At 35.3% G+C, this 11,155-nt stretch overlaps 1 protein-coding gene across 1 annotated transcript in view; it reads left to right on the top strand.

Moving 5' to 3' along the window:
- Positions 1-4,527: 4,527 nt before the first annotated feature.
- Positions 4,528-11,155, top strand: part of LOC129218247 (sushi, von Willebrand factor type A, EGF and pentraxin domain-containing protein 1-like) — a 120,799-nt gene continuing 114,171 nt past the window's right edge. Inside the window, exon 1 of the mRNA XM_054852471.1 lies at positions 4,528-4,903. Coding sequence (XP_054708446.1) covers positions 4,785-4,903 — 119 coding nt within the window. The 5' untranslated portion in view covers positions 4,528-4,784. The remainder of the gene's footprint in view (positions 4,904-11,155) is intronic.

Raw genomic sequence — 11,155 nt, 5'->3', positions numbered from 1 at the left:
AAACGCAACCTGTAGTTTTAACAGTGTATGCTCTAGTCTTCCATCGATTCATTTGCACCTCGACAATCGTTAAGAACTAGTTCTGAACTTTGCGAATAACATTTTTTATCCCTCCAATTAACAACTAATATATTTTCTTCATTAACGAGCTTAAGGTTGTGAAGAATTTTTCTCATTTCACTTTACACCCATCTTCTCTACCATTTTTAAATTGATTGTTTCAATTTATCATTAGATGATTTTTATTAAAACTTTAAGTGATGTTGGTTTTCGCTGATGGAGAACAGTCTGCTGTTAAGGTTTTAAATTATGTTTCGTAAATCATATTTACGTTTTTCTATATCTAATATGTATAGAAGGATATTTGATTCATTAAAATTCTCAAGTTCTGATTTTCGATGTATGCTGAATAGCTGAATCCATTTTTAAGGATTTCCGAAATATATCTGTCACGGTGTGTCTGATCCATCTTTTTTGGATATGCAATTTCAATTTTGGATAACTTCCAGGAGAACGCCCCCCACTGTAGCGCCAGAATAACACCCTCTTTATAATCAAGAGTCATCTAAAACTGCGTTTGTCGAACAGCAATTTTGAAAAATTTACAAGAGAGAGCCCCTGATTCCCCCCTTTTTCCTTAACACGATCAAAGACAAGCCTATAATTGCGTTTTTGGAGTATCAATTTCAAAAAATTGCCGGGGGAATGGCACCAAAATTCACCTTCCACTAACGTTATCTAGATCTATCAAAACTGCGTTTTTAAAACTACAAGTTCGAAAATTGAAGCGCCCCTCTACCCCCCCCCCCCCTTCCCCACTCTCGACAACATTATTAAAAAATTCGAGAAAATTCCGGGAGAGCTTCCGAAAACTCGTTTTTTTAACGTCACAAAGGTCGGCTACAATTGCGATTTTAGAGCTTCAATTTCAGAAAACTGCTTTTCCCCCAACCGTAGATAGCGTTTTTAAGACTTTAATTTTGAAAATTTTCCTGCGGCAAGTCCTAGGATCTCTTCTGTCCCTAACATTACCATAGATAGTCTAAAACTGCGTTTTTAGAACTACAATTTTGAAAACAAAGAAAAGCCCTCTTTCACAACGTTTAACTATCTACAATTGCGCTTTTAACGTTTCAATATTGAAAAATTACCGGGAAGGGCACACCAAATCATTTATCCCCCAATAATTACCAGAGATCGTCTAAAACTGGTTTTGAAACTAATATTTCGAAAATTTTCCGGAGGAGAAACCCCCGGACCCCCTATCTTAGTGACAATAAAATAAGATTCATATTGAATAGATTTATATTGTATACATCTAGTAATGGCTCCATCCCAAGCCAGAAAGTTGAATCCACTAATTCCTGTAATTGTTCATACGTTTGAAAAAAAAAAAGGTGTAGCAAAATTCAGAGATACCCAAAACTCGTTTACTCAAGGTGCACGTTGTAAAATTTGGGACGGCAAGGCAGGTCAACAATCCAACAATATTTCAGTTCAAATGCTATTTGTTACCGCTACCCCCCCCCCTCCCCCATAAATTTGACTGGACATTACACACTCTAAAAACTGTTATATTTAACCCGATTCGAAAGCGAGAATTTTTTTTTTTTTTTTTGGGGGGGGGGGGGGTAAGCGCCAATGAGCTTGGGGTGGATGGGCACCCCTGGCCCGTGCGGGTACTGCTAGTAGATTTATAACCTGACGTAGAGGATATTCCCCCTTGAAATCTGAAACTGAAATCATTTCTGGTAAAATAAAAAATTCTGAAATACGGAACCGTTACAAAAGGCATTGAATTTAATACCAAAAGCAAACACATAAACACATAGCCTCTACAAAGCTTTTTTTTTTAAATTCAATACACAAATAGTTATTGAAATAAAAGGAAGGGGGGAAGGAGAATCGAGTAAATGTGGTCAAATCGTTACTTTTCGGAACTAAAAAGTTAACCTAAATTATTGTCTACAATATATAAATATTACTCACAACTAAATAATATGCAAATGTGATTACCGCATTTTTTATGTATAACACAAAGCAGTGTAATTACCACGAATTAAAACTCACAAAAAGGCTGTAATTGCACAAATTAAAATACAAGGTATTTCAATGCACGAACTAAAATGGGGAGTAGCAAGTTTCTTGCGCCAAGTATGCTCAACCATGTGTACTATAGACATACCGAAATAGCCTTCACAGCTCCAAAATGATATATGTATTTATTAATTAAAGATTAAAGTCACTTGCTTTTAGTGTAAAAGATAGCGCTTTTGAATAGCATGTTTAGATACAACAAGTCAATAATTTTCCTCTTTAGATTCTCAGCGAGACGGATTAATTATTACAATGAGCAGTATAATTTCACTGCCGCCATGATTTATAATTAAGAATTCCATTTTATTTTTTTGGTTAGAGTTTTTTCCCCCTTCATTTGGAGCATTTTTGATCGGTAGTGCTCGGCGCCTTTTAGACTCTGGCGCCGTCGTGCGTCGCACGACCTTGCATATAGGGATCTGCCGACAGTTGAAATACATATAAAAAGAAGTTTTCAAAATAGACTTATCTTGAGCCAATATATTGCTTCCAGGGAGATTTCTGACCATCGAGACTCTAGAGAGTAAGGGCAAGCATTTTTTCGTGATCTTCGTTTTTATCTCTCGTGAAAGTAGTGGTAGATTGAGCCAATATTACTATGACGTTTTGTATGAAACATGGCCTGTTTGAAGAGGGAACTTTTCCATAGAGTCTTTGGTAACGTTTGTTGAATGAAACAGAAAGCCTTCTACTCCGTTAAAGAAGGATTTTGAGAGACACGAGGGATTTTTGAAGACCGTGAAGAGGTCATCGATGAATCCCGCCCTCAAAAGCCATTAATTGTCTCTGCAGATGAAAGTTAGTGACTGAAATCCTGAGCTCAAAGTGTTTGGTGAGTGTTCCTTTAATGACACAGACACTAATCATTTCAAAAGTCCACGACAGGGTCTCCAAACTATGGCCTGCGGGCCAGAAGTGACTCTCGAACAAATGAAATCGCCCGTAGCAGCGGGCAAGGTTTTAGCTCAATAAAACAACTAAGTGGTAATTACTAGGTATGTTTAATTTTCACTCTTCGTCGCTTAAGAGCAACAGTAAGGCAGATAAACCTAGAAACAACACCAAGATAGCCTACTGTTGTTCTGAGACTACGATATATTTAGAAAAATGCAATATCAATCGTTTAAAATGTTCAATACTTTCCTGTAATTCAGTCTGTGTATTCTATCCCAATTGGCATATTCTACTATAGATTGCGTTCGATTCGATCGAATTCTATCTACCAGTAGCGTGTGGTAAGAAAACTCCCGGCTCACTCGTATTACTGCCTAGTAAACAGAATTCAAATTTTTGATGCGTTCCTGGGAATTTGCATAGATTCCTTATCGTTGTACGTGCAATAGTTATAGATATATGATGTATCGAAAACGAATGAATTATTTGTAGTAACCCTGTACTCAATCTTCTGTAATATCGCCTTGAGCATTTCTGCTAGAGATGGCTCAACATGGTACTAAAACCTTCATTCACTTTTTTCCTGCAACAAATAATCATTTTGCTTTTATTTTGTAACAACTTTCTGATATTAATGTTGTACTTACGTATGCAAAATTAGTACGTGATGTTAAAGAGTTTTAACTTTAACTTTTAAACTTATTCAAAATATTATTTGAATATCAAACACGCTTTTTTTTCACAAGAATTAATTTTAATGCATCTTAGAGCATATATGCTTGAAGATTTCGTGTCTAATTTAGCAACCAGGCAATTGAATGAATACAGAGTACTGGTACAGAACATTTTATTCAAAGTGCGCAAAAAATGCTTCTAACTTTTTAAAATGTTTTATACTAATGGAGAGACATACACCATGTGCGTTATACGTATTTCTATAGCAACTGTAACAGTTCTGCTCTTTTTAGTTTCAGTATATAATGTTCATCAGTGCTTAATTTGTATGGGAGTTAATGGGAGCTCAGTTTCAGTACTTCTTTTCAATTTTAAATCGATTTTGATATATTGGGCGGAATTCAGACTATATAAACATCAAAATGAGTTTTGAGGACTAAAGGGCTCCCGCACTCCATTTGTTAGAAATAAAGCCCTAATTTTTCATGCTTCTAATATTTCGTAGGAAGAACGCATCAGAATTAGTAACCTCGAAATAGCCATTTGCGAATATGGAGAATGTCCTCCTGTTTCCTTTTCACGTGAGATGGAGGAAAATGATGAGTAAGATGGAATAAACTGTTGACGTCTGATAACATGCGAGACGATTCGCAATCCTGTGCCCTTGGGAAGGAAATGGATCACTCTCATTGTGGTTTTAAACATTATATCAAAGATAAAACTTTGTGCCAAAATGAGTAGATATGTACATTTTTGACTAGTTAGAAGGTTTTCGCCCGAGAATTTAGTGATACCTAAACATGATCCGTTGGGTATATTTTGTTTTTATTTACAATACCTGGGTGGTGGTCAATGCAAACAATGGAACTATTGAAGTGACTTTAAGAAATTTTCTAGGAACTTTAGAACGTTTCACAGAAACAGAGAATGATGTAGTGTTTCTTTTAGATGAATCGGGTAGTGTAGGAAGCGAAAATTGGTCTGCTGTTAAAGAATTTACTCAGTTAACCGTACGTCATCTTTCAGTGTCTCAAGAACATAGTAGAGTAGCAATAGTTCCGTTTGCTACAAATCCAAGAATCCATGTGAACTATATCAAGGACAACCAAGGAAACAACATGTGCACACTATTAAAAAGTATTGATCATATAAGTTATGTTGGAGAGTATACGCATACTGATAGAGCTTTGAACATGGCAGAAAATATCTTGAAACAAGGAAGAACTTATTCTAATAAGTAAGTCATAAAATTTCTATTTTTCCTATATTATATGTGTTGTAAAGGTGGATAATGGTGCAAAATGCTTTGTACAACAATATGGATAAAATTTTAAAAATACAGCTTAAATAATGCACAAAATGCATGGTCGCCGAGAGCCAAGGTGAGGCTCCATGTCAGTTTAATTGCCGGACCACCTCTCTCAGAACTATACCCTCTACAATCTACACTATTCCATTTCCGAGTCGTGTCAGGGCGATGACCTAGATTCTGACGTAGCTGACATACGCCCTTGGCGGCCTTGACAAAATGTAAAATAAATACTGCAAGCTACAAATAAGCTATTTCAAACCTAAATTTCAGCCATTTCATTAGCGCAAGTAACGCTCAACACAAAACAAAAAAGTCGTGCTCTCAGCATTTGCTTCGTTGTGCATTGACTTTCATTTTAATCATGTCAGTGTTTCGTCGACAACTTTACAACAAATAATAGAATACTTTTTATTTCACTAATTTCGTCTCAAAACAGGCCTAGATTACGATAGTTTAACGCTTAATATCAAAATTTTAAAAGCAATTTTTTAAAATTAAGAACGGAAAAAGAGTAGTTTTTGTAGTTGCAGTTGAAATTGTATTTTTTCTACAAAGAGAAAGATGGAAACGTCTTATAGCCCAGTCAAAATCGAAGTAAAAATAATTAAATAAACAAAACCTTGAAAGATCCGAAAAACCGCCGTATAGCCGAAAATTGGTACACTTACATAGTTTAAATACATAACCGTGAGAGAAATGTCAAACGTCCCCCATCGAACCCGCGTAAGCAGAAAATTTTACGCAAAGGTCATAGGTCAAATAACCGGTATTTTGCAATTATCACTTAAACGGTAAGTGCTATCTCCTTTAAAACGACCTTGCTGTAAAATGTTTTTCGAGAAAAAACCTTTAAGCTCTTCCCCGCAAAGAAGAACGCCTTCATCCTAAACCCCTAAACCCTCGTCTTTAAAAAGTTATAATATCTAGTTAGCTCGCAAAGTATATGCTAAACTACCAACCTCCCTGTTTTCTTTTTTCATATCACACCTATTTCCGATAGAATCTTTCTCCTCCACCAACTCCTCAGCGGTTAAGATAGATCTATAAGCTGTTTGGCGGGAAGCTTTGCAAAGAGGGATGGTTGTTTGGGTGGGCAAAAAGCATCTCATTCTTTCTTTCTTTCACTAATTTAGTGAAGTCTTTGTAACGCTACTTCGGCTTTGCCTTCAACCATTCATTAGAACGAAAAATAGCATTGTCAATCAACACAGACAAACAAGAATCTACAAACATTAGAAACGACCATAGAGAGTAACATACAAACAAATAACCCTAACCAAACGAAAGTCCAGCTTTTCCAACCACAAAATAGACCTGAAAGAGTCTCTATCAACAGCCACAGCACTTAAATAGTTGAGTTCCGCATTAAGAAGCTCAGGTGAAGAACAAATATTCATTGCACGATAAACAAATGTGTTGAAATCTATCCGTGTTGAAGTCTATCCGCCCACCTTAGTTGATTCCATTTATAAAAAACTTTGCAAATAATCTCAAAATATTGCTCTTAATAGAACTTTTAACATTAAGAATTTAGTTGTTCTGCCTTTCTTCCCTGGTATTAGTTTTCAGGTTGCTAAGATTCTGAAGCGATTCCAATTCCAAGTGGTATTTTCTCCTATTAATAAACTTTCTTTCTCTTCTCTTAAAGATCCTATTCATCCTCTTAATTGTTGTGGGATCTATAAAATTGTTTGCAATTGCGGACTTGGATACATCGGACAGACCCGCCGTTCTTTGAAATTTCGGTTAAAAGAACATGAAAACTATGTGAGGAAACAACAGCTGAATAAATCCAGTATTGCCCAACACTGTTGGGAATCAAATCATTCTTTTGATTTTAACTCTTATCAAATTATCCAAAAATGCCCCAATTCGTTGGATCTTGATTTTTGGGAATCTTTCCACATCCTGAGGAACCGTTCTAATTTAGTCAATGATCTTACTGCAATTCCCTATTTTTCTTCTGTGTGGACTCCTTTGTTAAAATTGGTTTAGTTTTTATATTATTTTTTATGTAAACGTCGTACATTTCTTACTTTTATTTTTTTTCATTTTTTGCTTTCTTATTTCGTTTTGTGATTAACTAATTCCAATATGTTTATCCTTCACTTTGTTCTTAAATGCATTTCTCCATATGATACACTGCTTTCATACATAGTTTTTCCCGTTGGTAAATTTATTGCTAATTTATTCAGAGTGGTTTCATTTTTGGACTTTTTGCATTGTTTATGGGTTTTCTTGGAAAATTTATTACTTAACGGTTTTTTTCCTGATGGAATTATATAATAAATTTCCCCTCCAGGTGTCATTTTATCTTTTTTGTTTTGTTTAATTTCTAGTTTTTGATATTTATACTATCTCCTGTTCCACCGTGTTGCTTTTCTCGGATGACTTTTCATCCAGAAGCTCACATTTCTTTGCATTGAAAAAGGTGTTCCTTGTAACACCGAAACACGTGTCTGCAATATTTTGCAATATTTGTGCTTTCTGACGTTGGATTACTGATTTTTTGGACCTTTTTAACTGTTTTAGTTTAATTAGTTTAATTTTTAACTATATATTACCGTTTCTAACATAAAGAGCTGAATTTTACCGTATTTTTAAAAAAGCTGAATTATTCAACATAAAATACTGTCACGATGCAAAAATTAATGATCAATTAGAAAGAGAGACATAAAAATAAAACAGTACTGTACGTTAGGGTGTCCCGTCCATATATGAGAAAAAAAAAAATTTTGAGCTACACTATCACAAGAGGTGTCAAAATTTGCGAAATTTTTCACAGATCACGAAAAAGGTAAAAAAAATGGAATTACGTGTCATCTTGAGGGCTCTACCGCTCTTTGAAGTTTTGCATATTTTACATTTTTGACAGACTTAAACGATATAATTTAAAAAATACAAAAATAAAGTTTAGAAAGCATTTTATTTAAGAAACTAATGAAACAAAGCACAAGAAAACAAAATAAACAAACTACAGTTTATAAGTAATGACAAAAGTTTAGAATTTAAACTTATTTTTGTGTCCAAAATTTGGCATTTCTGCGCAAGATTGCAACCTGGTTTTAACGAAGCCATCTCTAGAAGTAGCGTTAGTAACACTTTGTGAAGCCGCCTGTGTTATTAGTTCAACACATCTTTCCACAGATTGTGAGTGGCAAGGAAAGTCAACGATTTCCCAGCTATTATCTTTTGCCATAATTTGACGGTTCTCGTTAGAAATATGTCGAAGAACCGGTGGTGCTGTAACCTGACACTCTTGCCAGACAATTATTTCCGTATAATCTTTAGCAGAGAAGTTAATTTTTGGTGTTTTAAATATTCTGCGTTTAGTGCTACTTTCAGCATCTCTAGCTTTTTTTATTCTTCGTAATGCTAACTCCCGAATGTGCTCCCTATCATCAAACAACATACTGACCAGCAGGTTTTCTGGGTGCGCAAAAAAAGCATTTCTTTCGATAACAGAATACACAACAGATTTCAAGTTTTCGGGTAAAAATCGAGAGTACACAATCATTTGAAAAAGATGTTTGGCTGCTTCCTTAAAAGATGACTTTTGCTTGATTAAGAACCAAACTGGAGCGTACACTTTAACCACGTAGTTAACAAGTAATCACAAATTTTCTGTTGGATTAAGAGTACTTACATAAAGTCTGAGTATACGATTAGCAGAAGTAAGCCATCTCGAGTGCGCCATTTTTCCAGGTTGGCGATTTGCCAGCTCAGGACTACAGAAACCAGTTGATACAGCTTGACAAATCTCATAAAGATATTTTTGATCCGTGCTTAGTTCATCAACCACATTTTTCGGCAAATTAGGCAAATTACCATCCACCGCGCAAAAAGACAATGTCATTTTATTTTCACAACCAGCTAACTGTTTTCCAATAGCTCCGGAATATTCTTTAGGACCCAAAGTGAAACCATCTAAGATCAAGAATAAATGACGAAGAGGTAATTCGTTGGCATGAAGCATACACACACACCATTGCAATGGTCTTTCCAATTACTCCTCTAAATATTGAATCACGCCACCCTTCCAACCGGTGTTTATTGCAGTTCCGTCACATCCAACGCAAATCACGTCTTCTAAATTCAAGCATTGACCTTCTAATAGAGCTGTAATCGAAGTTAGAATGGCCTTTGCAGTGCCACGACTTGGCGTTGTGTGTCCCAAATAAATTGATCCGGGTTCTGCTAAAATTGAGATGTGCTCTTCTAAAATTTCTTTGCGATGGTAACGAGCTCCTATTTTCTCATTTATCAGAGTCTTGTCTTTACGTCCATCAAAGTAAATGCTTTTTATAACAATACTTCCAATATCTTTGGAAGCTTCTTTCCGAGCTTTAGCTACAGCTCTGTGGATTTTGTTTTTATCAACAACTAGAGTTAAATCTTCTTTTGAAACCAAGCCGACATCAGCTAAAACTGCAGAAGCAACAGCAGCAGCAGATCGCGTCGACAAACCGTATCTATCACAGACCTTAGCAACTGTTGGCAAGATCAGTGTATTCCTGTTTGTCGTTGAAGTTGATGGTGTCCCTGTAGAGGCCGTATTCGTTTCTGTTATGGGATACGTTTCTGGAGAAAATTCACGCATCTAATCGTCATCAAAATTTGCTGAGACAGAATCGTTATTTTCAGTAGAAGACTTTTTTGCTGCCCTTTCAAGTTTTCTCTGCTGTTGTTTCATTAATCTAGCTGTTTCTTTCTTATCGACACCTCTTATCACCATTTTCCAGTCATTTCTTTGATCCAACAAGAAACTTCTCTCATTGATGGGAACTTTTTTAGGTTTTAAACACGAACAAGACTGAAATACAGGGCACTTACAAGCTGCAACGTCGAAGAGCTTCTCAGATGACTCTAAAAAGCACTTCAGTTTATTTTCAAAACTATCACTTCATTTGCTTCTGGGGTATCGTTTCAAATTGACGTACTTTTCGAAGTAGAATTTTAATAATTGAATTACTCGTTCCTTAGTTACGATTGGAATTGAAGCTTTTGTCCAAATACTGTTGATTTTTTCAGAAACAATTGTATATATATCTGAACTGGAAGGGTCCTTTCCATTATGCATACATTTCTGTTCGTTCCTGAAAAATAAAATAAATTTTATGACGTCTTTTACAGTAGGTAGCTGCCGATCATCAAGTTCCTTGTAGGGTCCCAGTAAAGCACAAGTAGTCTCACTACGTCTCGAACTCATTACTTAAAACTAACAGAATCGGCATATAACACTAAAAATTGCAACTGTACTTTTATAGCATTAAAATTACTTTGGCTACGAAGAAAACACCCGTGATTCAAGCCAAGAAAGCCCTCGAAACAAGTAAAAGGAATTAGCAAGTTGAAACCAAACAAAGTCGAAGTCGTCAGTAACATATTGTTGCATGCAAATCGAGACGTGGCGCCAAGCTTCGGGGACGATTATACTGCGGAAATGGGGGTTATTCCCATATAAGCATTTACAGTAGTAATCACCATATGTTTTTTTTTTTTTTTCTGTTCGTGTTGATATTACGAATCACGATCTTTTTATTTCAGCTGTCGAGCTTTTATTTCACAGTAAATTTATAACTTTATTCACAGTACTTCTTTTTCAGTTGCCATAAAAATGACAATTTTTCAAAACTTTGACGATCGGTAGAGCCCTGAAGATATAGTTTTATTCTATTTTTTAAATTATTTTTGTAATTTACGATCGATTTCGCAAATTTTGAGAGGTCTTGCATTAAGAAAAACGGAAAAAAAAAATTTCGGGACACCCTACTGTACGTACAGTATGTAGTAATAATAAAGCACTGCACTGTAAGAGTACTATACAGTAGATGCAATAAGTTACGTTTATGACTTAAAAATTGGAGATGATGATTTATGCTGCTTAATCGGATCGTCATTCTAATATATTTTTAAATACAGTAGATTCGCATTTACTTTTTTGACATTTACATCTATGGTAATGCCCCTCTTTCAGTATGTAATCTACAATACAAGAGCAGATTCCATTTTCATACTGTTTGCATTTTGCTTAAACACTACTCTACGGCTTGCTTTCTCTTGACTTTTAATTGTACGTATGAAATATTCACTAATACCTCATTGTAGTGCATGCTACCTTCGACCTACTCTCTAGTTGTTCAAGCATGTCAGAAATCTTTACTTTTTCTTAAATTG

Source organism: Uloborus diversus, chromosome 3 (genome assembly GCF_026930045.1).
Source record: "Uloborus diversus isolate 005 chromosome 3, Udiv.v.3.1, whole genome shotgun sequence".
In the NCBI taxonomy this organism is placed as follows: Eukaryota; Metazoa; Arthropoda; class Arachnida; order Araneae; family Uloboridae; genus Uloborus; species Uloborus diversus.
This window is presented reverse-complemented; position numbering and strand designations above follow the sequence as displayed.